A 16,928-nucleotide genomic window follows, 5' to 3' on the forward strand; every position below is an offset into this window, starting at 1 on the left:
AATCAGTGTGAACTTTGCTATTCTAATAGGGCTTTTTTTTTCCAGAGTCATTAGGATCGCTATACAATTACTCTTCCTCTTTGATCCTAAACCCCATAGCCAGGAAAGCTTGTTTGTATTCTGTTTAGAAAGTGGGCATTTAATTAGTGGCACTTCTGTAAACACGCCATGTTTAAACTGATTACACTTGTTACACCTCACCTCCAACTATACCTGTAGCAACTAAATCACTCTTCCTCATCAGCTATCATTTATGTCTTATTAGCATCAAGAGGAAATGAAAAGAAGTCACACCCATTTAATTTCATCTCAGGACTTTTGAGTTTAGTTCCTGTACTGATGGTGCTTATTTGTAAAACAGGACATTATAAAAAGATGAGTGATTAACTAATGTTATATAAGGTGATCAGAGCACATTGTTACAGTTTTCTATGTCATAAGCATATTTCAAGTATAATCTCTGGAAGAACTGCATTCAAACTTGGCATCACATCATGTTGTGTTATTGTATCGTTTCTTGGAGGAGATTACTAGCTAAGATTTTTCCCCCTCTTTTTTCTTTCTTTTTTTCTAAATATTCCTGGCAGGTACTAAGCACAAAACAATGCTAGAAGCTCGGAATGGAAGTGGGACTATCAAAGCCTTCCCTAGGGTAGGTGTGAAAGGCAAAGGACCAGTGAATAAGGGGAATACAGGCCTGCAGAACAAAACGTTTCACTGTGAAATCTGTGATGTGCACGTCAACTCGGAAACACAACTTAAACAGGTAGGCGGTACCCATTCTAGAAGTGAAAGCAGATGGGGGTCACGCACGAGCAGAATGTGTGCTTCCTCTGTTCCCTTTCTTTTCTGTTTTTCTCTCCCATCCATCCATCCATCCATCCATCCATCCATCCATCCGTCCATCCATCCATCCATTTAGCTTCTTATTCACTTTCCTTATTTATTTATGCATATTTTGGTTGCTTAAAGGAATACTAAAATGTAATGGCTTCTAAGATCTTTCTGAAATTGCCTGAAGTGAGTCTGTGCTATTTTTATATATGAAGAGTGGGAGGAAAGGGGGTAGTAGATCTTTTCTTTACCAGGTTTCCCACTCAGAAGTGTTGATTTTCTTTAAAGGTCAAATTTCAATGTTCCATTTTTACTTGTTTAGATATTTACATGCTACCACTAATTTTGTGCTGTGCTCTTCTTTTATTTTATGTACTTTCTTACATGGTGGTGTACTGTATTTCTAAATCCTGCAGCCACCTGCTAACAAGATGACTAATCCTGTTGCATTCAGTTTTACTCTGAATAGCCTTCCAAAGAGATCAGTTCTACGTTTCTAGTTGAAGTCCCAGCCCTCATATTGTGTTGTGTTTTATATGCATACGTTCTTGCACTGATTTTTACACACCTTAGTTATTTATCTTTAGAAGTTAAGGGGTTGACATTTGGCTGTACAAATGTGAAGATAAATATTAGTATGGAAATAAGTTCATGCCCGCCTGGCCATCTTTGTTTATTTGCACATAAAATTCCTTCAGACATTTCTTTCCTTTGTAAATGTCCATAAAACAAGATCTGTGCAGTAATAAGGAAAAAGGCTGGGAAAAAGAAGACCCTGCTATTTGTTTAAAATAGACTAAAATGGCTAGCACAAAGGTATCTCTCCTCAAAGCATCAGTATCCGAGGACAAAAGTGCACGCTCTTTTATTTTTGTCTTTCTTCAACTTGCATGAAATAATTAATATCCTGCCCCAGGTTAAAACAATATTTATGAGGGGTTTGGGGGATAATTTTTTTAAAGCTGTCATTTTTAATTGCTTTTAATAGCATATTAGCAGTAGAAGGCACAAAGACAGAGCTGCTGGGAAGCCCCCGAAACCTAAATACAGTCCTTACAACAAACTGCAGAAGGCAGCACATCCGCTGGGGGTGAGTGTCCTTTTTGCTTCCCAATAGAGAGTAGCCTTTCTTTCTTTTTTTTTTTTTTTAATAAATTTATTTATTTATTTATATTTTATTTTTGGCTGCGTTGGGTCTTTGTTGCTGCACACAGGCTTTCTCTAGTTGTGGTGAGCGGGGGCTACTCTTGGTTGCGGAGTGCAGGCTTCTCACTGCGGTGGCCTCTCTTGTTGCGGAGCATGGGCTCTAGGTGCCTGGGCTTCAGTAGTTGTGGCACGCAGGCTCAGTAGTTGTGGCACACGGGCTTTGCTGCTCCGCGGCATGTGGGATCTTCCCGGACCAGGGCTCAAAGCCATGTCCCCTGCATTAGCAGGAGGATTCTTAACCACTGTGCCACCAGGGAAGCCTGAGAGTAGCCTTTCATGTCCTGCAGTCTACTCACTGAACTTGGATTTTTTTTTTGTCAGTTACTAAGTGAAATGAATGGAAGATACCCAAGTAAAGACAAACAATTGATTTGGAAGTCCAACTCCTACTCCACCAACAGAATCATTGGTTTCATGAGTTGTTTGAGTGTTTTGTCACCATTAGCCAAAGTCCAGCATCTTATCTTTTTAGTTGGGCACAGGTTTACAACAGAGCATGGGGATGGGAGGAAAACCAAACTCTTTTGTGTCAGGTAGGTAATCGCATGAAATCTGGACTTGAGGTTAGTGGATACTATTAGGAAAAGGTCAGTGAAAACAAATTCTTACATCTCCTTTTTAAGGTCTTCAGGAGACAAAGCACCAGTATTGTTGATTCCCTCAACAATTTTGTCTTTTGAATAACACACTCTCAAAGGCATGGCTCCTTTTTAAAAATTATTCACCTAAGGACACTATCTAAGGCCTGGGAAATATTTCCTGAGACATGCCCTCTTGTTTTAGATTAGTAAACATATTAGTACTGATGTCCTGACCTAGAATTTTTGTAGGATTTTAGGGGAAGTCTGTAAACCTCCTGACATCTTAAGCTAATATTTATGCTTTTGTTCTGGTTGAAATGACCATAGCTTACATCTAAGAGACCCAGTGCTCTGCATTGTTTAGCTGTAATAAACTATAACTGTGTGCATAAAAAAATTAAGATGAAGAACAATTGATCTACAGTATGTGCTGAATTATGCATTTTGAAATCTGTTTTCTTCAAAATAGATCTTATTAATAATCAATGCTACTGTGTGCTGCTGACACATGAAAATACAGTTAAAGGAAAACTGCAGTCATCCATTATGAGACCTCAGAATGAGTTGACCCAATTAATTTAGTAGCATCACCCATTTTTATGCAAATGAAGTCATTTTACTCTCTTGCATAGAATCAATTTTAGCTGCATTGAGTGGCTGTGAATTCTGCATGGAGCTGATGTTTCAGCACCACTAGTCATAACCTGAGTGCTGTTTCTGACCTGTGTAGATGCAGCTTTCAACAATCAAGTGAATGGTTCTTAAATAAACAGAGAAGTCAAATTGTGTTAATGTTAGTTTCCAAACCTCCTGCTTAACTGTCACTGTTACTATTTCCATAAATGGGACCATTCCCTTCCTGAGAACAGCCATCTTACTAATGCTACTAGTCAGAGAATGAACTGATTTTATATAGTAGGTTTGAGAGAATGTTCCTACCAATGAAAGCAAAACACGTCAAATTTTTTGGGAAGATAAGTTTTCTTTGCTTCTTTATTGAAAGTGGAATTTCGTTATTTTTACGTCTCTTGATTGGTACTCACACACCTTACTATGCTACTCACTTGACATACTTGCATAGTCTAATAGTAGCTGACAGTATTAGTTAATCTTTCTTTAAAAATGTCTATACCTTGCTAGTTAAAATGTGTGTAAAGAGTGCAGTAAAAACTTCCCTGTTTTTTCTCAAGATGAACACTTTCCTCACGAGGTATATTTATCATAAAAAATAAAATAGAGAGCTGGAACTCCTGGCTCGGGGTCTCTTCCCTCCACCATCACTAAACTGCCCTGGAGCCCAAAGGGAGGGTGGCCTCACTGAGGCTGCTGGCTCTGGAGGGGCCCCAGCAGCTGAAGCTGTGACAGTCCTGGAGACCGTGGGCCAGATCACTCATCTTGGGGTAAGCCAGCTGCCATGTCATGAGGACACTCAAGCAGCCCTAAGGAGAGATCCATGTAGCAATGAACTGAGGCCTCCTACCTACAGCCACATGACCATGTGGATGACAGGCTCTTGGCTCTCCAGCCAGGCATCAGGGCTGTACCTCTGAGGTGGGAGAGCCAAATTCAGGACACTGGTCCACAAGAGACCTCCCAGCTCCACGTAATATCAAATGGCAAAAATCTCCCAGAGATCTCCATCTCAATGCCAAGACCCAGCTCCACTCAACGACCAGCAAGCTACAGTGCCGGACACCCTATGCCAAACAACTAGCAAGAATAGAACACAACCCCATCCTTTAGCAGAGAGGCTGCCTAAAATCATAAAAAAGCCACAGACACCCCAAAACACACCACCAGACATGGACCTGCCCACCAGAAAGACAAGATCCAGCCTCATCCACCAGAATACAAGCACTAGTCCCCTCCACCAGGAAGCCTACACAACCCACTGAAACAACCTTAGCCACTGGGGACAGACACCAAAAACAACAGGAACTACGAATCTGCAGCCTGCAAAAAGGAGACTCCAAACACAGTAAGTTAAGCAAAATGAGAAGACACAGAAACACACAGAAGATGAAGGAGCAAGGCTAAAACCCACCAGACCAAAAAAATGAAGAGGAAATAGGCAGTCTACCTGAAAAAGAATTCAGAGTAATGATAGTAAAGATGATCCAAAATCTTGGAAACAGAATGGAGAAAATAGAAGAAACGTTTAACAAGGACCTAGAAGAACTAAAGAGCAAACAAACAGTGATGAACAACAAAATAAATGAAATTAAAAATTCTCTAGAAGGGATCAATAGCAGAATAACTGAGGCAGAAGAACAGATAAGTGACCTGGAAGATAAAATAGTGGAAATGACTACTGCAGAGCAGAATAAAGAAAAAAGAATGAAAAGAATTGAGGACAGTCTCAGAGACCTCTGGGACAACATTAAACACACCAACATTCGAATTATAGGGGTCCCAGAAGAAGAAGATAAAAAGAAAGTGACTGAGAAAATATTTGGAGAGATTATAGTTGAAAACTTCTCTAATATGGGAAAGGAAATAGTTAATAAAGTCCAGGAAGCACAGAGAGTCCCATACAGGATAAATCCAAGGAGAAACATGCCAAGACACATATTAATCAAACTATCAAAAATTAAATACAAAGAAAAAATATTAAAAGCAGCAAGGGAAAAGCAACAAATAACACACAAGGGAATCCCCATGAGGTGAACAGCTGATCTTTCAGCAGAAACTCTGCAAGGCAGAAGGGAGTGGCAGGACATATTTAAAGTGATGAAAGGGAAAAACCTACAACCAAGATTACTCTGCCTAGCAAGGATCTCATGCAGATTTGACGGAGAAATTAAAACCTTTACAGACAAGCAAAGCTAAGAGAATTCAGCACCACCAAACCAGCGTTACAACAAATGCTAAAGGAACTTCTCTAGGCAGGAAACACAAGAGAAGGAAAAGACCTACAATAACAAACCCAAAACAATTAACAAAATGGTAATAGGAACATACATGTCAATAATTACCTTAAATGTAAATGAATTAAATGCTCCAACCAAAAGACATAGGGCTTCCCTGGTGGCGCAGTGGTTGAGAATCTGCCTGCTAATGCAGGAGGCACGGGTTCGAGCCCTGGTCTGGGAAGATCCCACATGCCACGGAGCAGCTGGGCCCGTGAGCCACAGCTGCTGAGCCTGCGCGTCTGGAGCCTGTGCCCCGCAACGGGAGGGGCCGCGATAGTGAAAGGCCCGCGCACCGCGATGAAGAGCGGTCCCCGCACCGCGATGAAGAGTGGCCCCCACTTGCCGCAACTAGAGAAAGCCCTCGCACGAACCGAAGACCCAGCACAGCCAAAAATAAATAAATAAATAAATAAATAAATAAATAATAAATAAAAAAAAAAAAAAAAAAAAAAGACATAGACTGGCTGAATGGATACAAAAACAAGACCCGTATGTATGCTGTCTACAAGAGACCCACCTCAGACCTAAGGACACATACAGACTGAAAGTGAGGGGATGGAAAAAGATATTCCATGCAAATGGAAATCAAAAGAAAGATGGAGTAGCAATTCTCATATCAGACAAAATAGACTTTAAAACAAAAGCTATTACGAAAGACAAAGAAGGACACTACATAATGATCAAGGGATCAAACCAAGAAGAAGATATAACAATTGTAAATATTTATGCACCCAACATAGCAGCACCTCAATACATAAGGCAAATACCAATAGCCATAAAAGGAGAAATCGACAGTAACACAATCATAGTAGGGGACTTTAACACCCCACTTTCACCAATGGACAGATCATCCAAAATGAAAATAAATAAGGAAACACAAGCTTTAAATGATACATTAAACAAGATGGACTTAATTGATATTTATAGGACATTCCATCCAAAAACAACAGAATACATTTTCTTCTCAAGTGCTCATGGAACATTCTCCAGGATAGATCATATCTTGGGTCATGAATCAAGCCTTGGTAAATTTAAGAAAATTGAAATCGGATCAAGTATCTTTTCCGACCACAATGCTATAAGACTAGATATCAATTACAGGAAAAAAACTGTAAAAAATAAAAACACATGGAGGCTACACAATATACTACTTAATAACGAAGTGATCACTGAAGAAATCAAAGGGGAAATCAAAAAATACCTAGAAACAAATGGCATTGAAACACGACGACCCAAAACCTATGGGATGCAGCAAAAGCAGTTCTAAGAGGGAAGTTTATAGCAATACAATCCTACCTTAAGAAACAAGAAATATCTCAAATAAACAACCTAACCTTACACCTAAAGCAATTAGAGAAAGAAGAACAAAAAAGCCCCAAAGTTAGCAGAAGGAAAGGTATCATAAAGATCAGATCAGACATAAATGAAAAAGAACTGAAGGAAACTATAGCAACGATCAATAAAACTAAAAGCTGGTTCTTTGAGAAGATAAATAAAAATGATAAACCATTAGCCAGACTTATCAAGAGAAAAAAAATAGAAGACTCAAATCAATAGAATTAGAAATGAAAAAAGGAGAAGTAACCATTGACACTGCAGAAATACAAAGGATCATGAGAGATTACTACAAGCAACTATATGCCAATAAAATGGACAACCTGGAATAAATGGACAAATGCGTAGAAATGCACAACCTTCCGAGACTGACCAAGGAAGAAATAGAAAACATGAACAGACCAATCACAAGCACTGAAATTGAAACTGGGATTAAAAATCTTCCAACAAACAAAAGCCCAGGACCAGATGGCTTCACAGCCGAATTCTATCAAACATTTAGAGAAGAGCTAACACCTATCCTTCTCAAACTCTTCCAAAATATAGCAGACAGAGGAACACTCCCAAACTCATTCTACGAGGCTACCATCACCCTGATACCAAAACCAGACAAAGATGTCACAAAGAAAGAAATCTATAGGCCAGTATCACTGATGAATATAGATGTAAAAATCCTCAACAAAATACTAGCAAACAGAATTCAACTGCACATTAAAAGGATCATACACCATGATCAAGTGAGGTTTATCCCAGGAATGCAAGGATCCGTCAATATATGCAAATCAGTCGATGTGATACACCTTGTTAACAAATTGAAGGGGGAAAACCATATGATCATCTCAATAGATGAAGAGAAAGCTTTCGACCAAATTCAACACCAATTTATGATAAAAACCCTCCAGAAAGTAGGCTTAGAGGGAACTTTTCTCAACATAATAAAGGCCATATATGACAAACCCACAGCCAACATTGTCCTCAATGGTGATTAACTGAAACCATTTCCACTAAGATCAGGAACATACAAGGTTGTCCACTCTCACCACTATTATTCATCATAGTTTTGGAAGTTTTAGCACAGCAATCAGTGAAGAAAAAGAAATAAAAGGAATCCAAATCAGAAAAGAAGTAAAACTGTCACTGTGTGCAGATGACATGATACTATACATAGAGAATCCTAAAGATGCTACCAGAAAAGTACTAGAACTAATCAATGAATTTGGTAAAGTACCAGGATACAAAATTAATGCACAGAAATCTCTTGCATTCCTATACACTAATGATGAAAAATCTGAAAGTGATATTAAGAAAACACTCCCATTTACCATTGCAACAAAAAGAATAAAATATCTAGGAATAAACCTACCCAAGGAGAAAAAAGAGCTGTATGCACAAAATTATAAGACACTGATGAAAGAAATTAAAGAGGATACAAACAGATGGAGAGATATACCATGTCCTTGGATTGGAAGAATCAACATTGTGAAAATGACTCTACTACCCAAAGCAATCTACAGATTTAAGGCAATCCCTATCAAACTACCACTGGCATTTTCCACAGAACTAGAACAAAAAAATTCACAATTTGTATGGAAACACAAAAGACCCTGAATAGCCAAAGCAATCTTGAGAAAGAAAAACGGAGCTGGAGCAATCAGGCTCCCTGACTTCAGATTATACAGCAAAGCTACAGTAATCAAGACAGTATGGTACTGGCACAAAAACAGAAATATAGATCAATGGAACAGGATAGAAAGCCCAGAGATAAACCCATGCACATATGGTCACCTTATCTTTGATAAAGGAGGCTAGAGTATACAGTGGAGAAAAGACAGCCACTTCAATAAGTGGTGCTGGGAAAACTGGACAGCTACATGTAAAAGAATGAAATTAGAACACTCCCTAACACCATATACAAAAATAAACTCAAAATGGATTAAAGACCTAAATATAAGGGCAGACACTATAAAACTCTTAGAGGAAAACATAGGCAGAACACTCTATGACATAAATCACAGCAAGATCCTATTTGACCCACCTCCTAGAGAAATGGAAATAAAAACAAAAATAAACAAATGGGACCTAATGAAACTTAAAAGCTTTTGCACAGCAAAGGAAACCATAAACAAGACCAAAAGACAACCCTCAGAATGGGAGAAAATATTTGCAAATGAAGCAACTGACAAAGGATTATTCTCCAAAATTTACAAGCAGCTCATGCAGGTCAATATCAAAAAAACAAACAACCCAATCCAAAAATGGGGAGAAGACATAAGTAGACATTTCTCCAAAGAAGATATACAGATTGCCAACAAACACATGAAAGAATGCTCAACATCATTAATCATTAGAGAAATGCAAATTAAAACTACAATGAGATATCACCTCACACCGTTCAGAATGGCCATCATCAAAAAATCTACAAACAATAAATACTGGAGAGGGTGTGGAGAAAAGGGAACCCTCTTGCACTGTTGGTGGGAATGTAAATTGATACAGCCACTATGGAGAACAGTATGGAGGTTCCTTAAAAAACTAAAAATAGAACTACTATATGACCCAGCAATCCCACTACTGGGCATATACCCTGAGAAAACCATAACTCAAAAAGAGTCATGTACCACAATGTTCATTGCAGCTCTATTTACAATAGCCAGGACATGGAAGCAACCTAAATGTCCATCGACAGGTGAATGGATGCAGAAGATGTGACACATATATACAATGGAATATTACTCAGCCATAAAAGGAAACGAAATTGAGTTATTTGTAGAGAGGTGGATGGACCTAGAGTCTGTCATACAGAGTGAAGTAAGTCAGAAAGAGAAAAACAAATACTGTATGCTAACACATATATATGGAATCTAAAAAAAAAAAAAAAAAGGTCATGAAGGACCTAGGGGCAAGATGGGAATAAAGATGCAGACCTACTAGAGAATGGACTTGAATATAGAGGAGGGGGAAGGGTAAGCTGGGACAAAGTGAGAGAGTGGCATGGACATATATACACTACCAAATGCAAAATAAATAGCTAGTGGGAAGCGGCCGCATAGCACAGGGAGATCAGCTCGGTGCTTTGTGACCACCTAGAAGGGTGGGATAGGGAGGGTAGGAGGCAGGGAGATGCAAGAGGGAAGAGATATGGGGACATATGAATATGTATAACTGATTCACTTTGTTATAAAACAGAAAGTAACACACCATGGTAAAGCAATTATACGCCAATAAAGATGTGAAAAAAATAAAATAAAATAAAAAAGTACTTTCCTGGAGGACTTTGTAACTTCCTAGGTCAAGCCATTTTCCGGAATCTTCCAATTTTTCCAAAAGGAAAGATGTTCTACACTTTGCATTATTTTTTAAAATTTATTTTATTGAAATACAGTTGATTTACAATGGTGTGTTAATTTCTGCTGTACCGCAAAGTGATTCAGTTATACGTACATATATATATATGTATATATACTTTTTCGTGTTCTTTTCCATTTTGGTTTATCTCAGGATATTTAATATAGGTTTTCCACTTTGTGTGATTTTTATCATCAGTTCCCAGGTGTGAGTTTATCTTTGTAGTTGTTGACTGCTGTATTTTAAAAGCTGCTCACCCTTTTGGATTCTCATTGTAGACTCTAAGACTTTTGTTCATCTACTCTTTCCCACCCCCGTCCCTTGCAGGTAAAATTAGTATTTTCAAAAGAACCTTCAAAGCCTTTGGCTCCACGAATTCTACCAAACCCTCTGGCAGCTGCAGCGGCCGCTGCGGCTGTGGCAGTGAATTCCCCCTTCAGCCTCCGAACTGCTCCAGCAGCCACCCTGTTCCAGACTTCTGCAGTCCCTCCAGCCCTCCTGCGGCCAGCTCCTGGACCCATTCGGACCGCCCACACTCCTGTGCTGTTTGCTCCTTACTGAATTCCAAATGGGAGTAACTGTACTGCAATAATTTTTCAAAAAACACAAAACAAAAAGAGAACTATGCAGTGTTTATTTATAGTTTAAAGTATATCTGAAGAGCCAGGACTTTTGATAGTGAATTGAAAAGATTATTAAAAAAAAAAAAAAAAAAAGGAGGGAGGTTTAGGGGTGGGATGGAGGGGTGGAATTTTCTCCAAATTAAAGCATTCCTCTTGAACATTGAGTGTTTTAGAAGTGATCTCCAGCATTGACTTGTAGTGTTATCTAGAACTTCTGAAGCCTTTGTGACTGTGCTTTTGGGCACTTGTTTCCCCCTGCATTGTCTTTCCTGCTTTATGAGACAGCTATACATTGTCTAAGGGCATTAACTGGTTCCAATGTATATATAATAATTTACTCTGTAGATTAAAATAATACAAAAAAAAAGAAAAAGAAAAAAACACAAAAAAACAAAAGCAACACTGTGAATAGTAGTACCCGTGCTGTTCCTCTTGCTATGACAGCAATTCCTGGGTATTTATCCCAACAAAAATAGATACGGTAGATGTCTTGTAAAAACAATAGTGCTGTGTCTCAATCTATGCCACTAGGTGTTCAAGAATTGCAAAAGGTAGAACGAACAACTATTTCATGCCTATAAGCAGTCAAAAACTAAGCACCACCGGATGGTGTGGGGAAGGTCCCTGGTTCACATTCTCCCATCCTACCCAGCTTGGAGATGACTTTAAGTTCAGAATAAAAGAACAGGGCTAAGCATAGAGGTGGGAGAGATTAATAAAAATGGCTTCTTACAAAGTACTTTTCCCTCACCCTGGAACAGTGGTGCTGGAAATAGGAAGTGTTTGTAAAGCACCTATATCTGAAAACAGGTAAACCCATGCATCATGGGTGTTCAGAAAGAAATCAGTACAACTATTCTGTTTCAAGGATAATGGATGAACCTAACCTAGCATGATAATGCAAAGTAAAGATTTTTCATGTTAGTGCATATCCAATAAAAACAAAGAATATTGCATCTCTGCAATATCCCCTTTATATCATACCAGTAGGGTTGTCTCTTCGGCACAGGTTTCTGCTTTGACTATGATGATAGACATTAGCTATTGTTGTGGGGGGTTTTGTTGTTTTCTTAGATTTCCTACTGACATGATATAAACAATTAATATATATTTAAATATTAGTAAAACAAGAAAAATGAATCTGCATTAATCTCAGACCAAGGATGTAGAGTTAAAAATTACTGGTAAGATGCATTTGACCATCATTTCTCTAGTGGAGTTGTGAAACACTGACAGCCTTCAATATTCACCATAAGGCTGAAAGGAGTTGATGTTTTACCTTTAAAGCAAGATTTTTCAGGGGTATATATAAATATATGTATATTGTATATATGTTAGAAAGATTAAGAGAATAACTTATAAAAAGAAAATCTATATAAAATAATTATATAACCATCCCGTGTTACATGTTATCATTAAGTTGGTAACAAATGGCATAAAAATAGCTGTGCCTTTCATTTGTGATAAAGGCTATTTGCTTTTTCCCATAGAAAGCTAACATATACCTATCATTATGGTGGGGTTCGATGCAGCCAGTCTGTTGCATTAATAAGAATAATGACACTCAAACTTAGAACAATGAAAACATGTACAAATCCACCCTACCAGATTTAGGTTTAGAGAAAAAAAAATATTTTTGAAAGGTTTTGTAAAGACTATTTAAAAATATAAGGAAAGGCTGGGTATGGCCTTCCTGAAACTGCTCTTATCTAAACTGTAGTAGACTTTTGAGAGGTCTAAAGACTCAAGGTGAAACGATTTGAGAGATGGGTATTTAGTATTTGTCATTTTATATTTAAGAAACACCCATAATGTGCTTGGTGCTCAACATTAAACATGGTCTTTGGAGTTCTTCTCCACCATCTAGCTAAAGACATTTGTCATATAAATATATCTTTAAAGCAGTTGATTTTATAGAACTTTTGTTAAACAACCAACCAAAAGAAAAAAGGAAGGAAGGAAGGGAGGAAGAAAGGAAGGAAAAGAAAAGAAAAAGTATTCCATCAGTCTTTGGTAAGAGGAATTTCAAACCATACATCTTCTGCCTGAACATGTTGGTTAGAATTGAAATTTGTTTTTGAAAGTATCTGGTGATATTGCATTTGCCAGTATCTCTACTTTCTGGTGTTAGTAAGTGTTTCCTTTTTCCACCCTCAGACCCTGCTAGTTCAGCCAGGGAGAGAGTTAGCTCATGAATTCTGTTGTTTGGGGCTGTCTATATCCTGTGTGACCAGCTTCTGACCGTTTTGAACTTCAGTTTCCTCTTTCTGCTTTGTCGAATATTTTCATCATTCACTATGTCAGCCTGAATCCCTATCCAACAACCTTTACACCTCTAAAAACCTCTCTTTCTGTTGGAGAACTTAGTGTCAATTGATGAAATATTACTACGATGTACTTTTGCTGTTCTTCCCCATTTTCACCAAAGTGAAAGAGCCAGTCCACTAGAAGTCAGGGCCTGTGGGATACAAGAGTCCTGGATCACAAGGCGTTACTAACTTTAATGATTTGCTGGGAAACAAACAAATCAGCCATATTTTCTCCATCAGCCGTAGGAGAAACCTCAGAAATACCTAAACCCCTTCTGCCTCACTTCATTATGGAACCATTTTTGTTTAAATGGTCTCTAAAATTGGAGTTGTAATCATCAGTTGTCTTTTACTCACTACCTAATAAAGGATGAAGCCTAAACATGGAACTTATGGTGGATTCTCTGTGAATTGGTTCCCAACATTCCATGTATTTATTAACACCAGATCCATATCTACCATTGTTCAGACTGCTATAAAGCTCTATCCTTTCCCTTAGGGAACTTCTTTTCATGAATACAGATCAGTAATTCCGATTGATCAGCAGTGGTGCTCTGAACATCCCTGAGGGGAGTCTGACTTTATGGTTATACGTTCCTTCCCATGCATCATACCCATGGCAGGGAAGGGATAGATAAAGCATCTCCGATTTCATTTGCAACAAATATAAATGCATTGCAAGAGTCAAATGCCTCTGGAAAAAGCATTCTTGCACCTCATCCAGATTACCCAGACAACTGGAAACAGTCTTTGGGAAGGCACTGTATTTCTCTTCCAAGAAAACAGGTGATTACAAGTGACAAATCGCTCCTCTCACTGGTCCTGAACTTTGAAGAGTGGTTGTTGTGTACACCTAAGCACAGTTGTGTACACAGTTGGCTTCGGGCAATTTATATCATCACTGACCCATTTCAAATGATGCAATCTTCAGGTACCGTTGGGTTTCCGTTCATCTCTTGCAATAATTCATTACCGTTATCATCAGAGATATAATTTGGTCTTTTGAAAGGTGCTACATATTTTGCTGCCAAGGAACTATTTAGCCAAGAGAGCATTTATACTCATTTGGAAATTAAAAGAGCAGGAAATCACAGCACAAAGGAGTAAAAATGAAAAGGTTTTAAAAAAGGATTATTCAGAGTTTATTGTGGATGTGCTCATGTATGTTTTTAAGGTACAGAACCACTCCACAGTAGAGATGGGCATTAAATTTCACTTACAATTAATAGCTTAAATTAATATATTTGTCTCCACACCCATGGAATGTTTCAACTTTCCTGAAGAAATCATATCGTAAAGCTAAAAAATGACTCTGATATAGAGACCTCTTCCTTCAAATCTTAATTGATCTATAGAACTAAACTACCTTTCTGTACATTAGCATGGATGACATTGTATTAACGTCTGTTTGTACACAGGAAAGCATCTTAAAGTGGTGAGGAAAACAATGAGCCTGAAAGAAATCAGAGCCTATTGTAGACTTTGTCCCTGCCTAGCAGGGTAACATTTAAATAGTCAATGAATGCTTTGTCCTTACTTTCTTCATCAGCAGTGTGGGTGAGAGTGAGTAAAGGCTAAACTGGTTACCTATTGTTGCATTAAAAAAACCACTTTTCTCACCCTCACAGAAGTGCTTTCTTGTAGTGAACCATACAGCTACTCAAATATTTGCATTTGCTCAGAAAAGTGTTCTGTATTCTTTTCCCTCTTGAGGATACATCACAAGGTAGTAAGTCATTCATCTGATTAGTCAGATGTAGACCTCACCAACAGTTATCAGAGGAGTTGCTAATTCACATTGGATTTATAACAAAGTCATTTAGGATATACCACACCTGCTTTCTCAGTCCAAAACGTAATACACTGAGTCCCCTACATATGGACCTGTTGCATTCCGAGAGCACGTTCGTAAGTCCAGTTTGTTCATAAGTCCAACAAAGTTAGCCTAGGTACCCAACAAACACAATCGGCTATATAGTACTGTACTTCAATGGGCTTATAATACTTTTCACACAAATAATATGCTTGCTTCCAGACATCCTGGGCTTGAAACAAAGATACTGTACTACTGTATTCTATACTGTACTGTACAGTAAAGTACACAAAGGCACAACCACTTGTAGAGGAGGTACACACATGACAGTGTATGCCAGACACGTGAACTAACTTACGTGATTGGACATGCAAACACACGTTCGCATCTTTGAAAGTTCATAACTTGAAGATTCATATGTAGGGGGGCTACTGTGAATTCTAAATGAAACCAACCCATATAAAAGCAAGATAATATTGACAGTGTGGGTGTGAAGGGAGCAACAGGTATTTGAATGTCTTATCCTCATTCTTTTTGTTGTGTAATCTCCCTTCAATAGAAAGGGACCCCACCTGAGCCATTACTAATCCAGTCCTGGGTTTGCATGTGTTTTAGCTAATGACCACCTTATTCAGACCACTTCCTCCACAGCCAAAGGATATCAGTTATGCCCTCTTGTTATTGATATAGCAAGAATTTTGTTGGACTTTGTCCTGACAGTGAATATTTTACAAACTGATTGCTGTTGGTTTTCATTAAGAGAGCAGATTTATTTCTGGAGCATCTTTTCTGGTCTTTGTATGGTATCTTCAATAACGACAACAGTTACTATCAAGAAGTGAAATGGATCATGTGTATGGCAAGTATGGCAAGTCTCCATTGCCTACTTCCTTGTGCTGAGATGGGTATCAGAGCTTCCAGTGAAAGACGGATATGTTGATATATCATCCTCATGTGGCCTACATGGTTGTTACTTCCAGAAATGGACTTATAGCTTACTAGAATTACGAATGGTGATGAAAGACAGGTTCTACACTGGGAAAATCTCCTACCTATGTGCTACTTGATTAGAAGTCCATACAGATTCCAAAGAGTCACAGAGTTTAAAGAATTCTCTGGTTGTGTAATCAATGCTCAGATGTGAACGGACCAAGAATTGCCTTGAATCTGGTCATCTTCTTTCCCCTCTTCTCAGTGATGGAAAGCAATCCTTCCTAGATGGTTGACTCTAGAGATTGTCAAAATTTGTAGTCAAATCTGATGATTAATATAGGTGACCCAGTTGAGAATGGGGTCAATAGAGAATGAGGTCATGTTCTCTTCATGACTGACAAGTCAGCTCTAACAGGAATTTCCAAAGAGTAGAGCTAAAATGATTTGTGAACAAAATTATAACTAAACATAAATACTTGTACAGTGGACAGGTCGTAAGTCACTACATCTATATCTATATGGATATGGATAGAGATAGAGATACATGTATTTTTGTAAAATATGAGCCTTATTACCTCTTTTACCTGTTATGATTTTTCAAAAAAATTTTTTTTTTTTTTTAGTGAGTAGGTTGATTTTACTTTTAAGAACTGGAACTCTAATTTCACACTTGGGAATCCTAATCATTTTAGGGCATTGGAGAGGCTGAGAAGCAGATATAATATCAAGGTACTATGCTCTCTAGCGAGGCTCTTCTGCTACCACTTTGTATCATTTCATAAAAGCTACTGATTTTGGCTATAGGAGTTGAACCCTAATTAGATCTTCCAATCCAGGTAGTGTGCAGGACATGGTAAAACAAGGCTAAAAAAACTGGCAAAAAGAGAATCCTTTATTGGAGGCCCAGATTGCATTTTTTTCCCAGCAAACACATTTTTTAAAAAAGTTACTCTGCTGTTTGATTGTCCAAATCTGTGAGGCATGAATCCATTGAGAAACGATGTTATGGAGATTTTAAGCCATGGTGAGAGGGTATG

The 16,928-nt window shown here is 38.2% G+C and overlaps 1 protein-coding gene across 6 annotated transcripts in view; it reads left to right on the forward strand.

Annotated features, from left to right (window-relative positions):
* Nucleotides 1-13,687, forward strand: part of ZNF385D (zinc finger protein 385D) — a 949,103-nt gene extending 935,416 nt beyond the window's left edge. The window contains exons 6-8 of one of the 6 annotated variants that reach the window (XM_057546009.1): nucleotides 588-766; nucleotides 1,823-1,924; nucleotides 10,541-13,687. In XM_057546009.1, coding sequence (XP_057401992.1) covers nucleotides 588-766; nucleotides 1,823-1,924; nucleotides 10,541-10,774 — 515 coding nt within the window. In that variant the 3' untranslated portion in view covers nucleotides 10,775-13,687. The remainder of the gene's footprint in view (nucleotides 1-587; nucleotides 767-1,822; nucleotides 1,925-10,540) is intronic. The other 5 variants (XM_057546007.1, XM_007173878.3, XM_007173877.3 and 2 more) reach the window with 5 other exon arrangements.
* The last annotated feature ends 3,241 nt before the right edge of the window (nucleotides 13,688-16,928 follow it).

The sequence above is a fragment of the Balaenoptera acutorostrata genome, chromosome 4, assembly GCF_949987535.1.
Source record: "Balaenoptera acutorostrata chromosome 4, mBalAcu1.1, whole genome shotgun sequence".
NCBI classification, from domain to species: Eukaryota; Metazoa; Chordata; class Mammalia; order Artiodactyla; family Balaenopteridae; genus Balaenoptera; species Balaenoptera acutorostrata.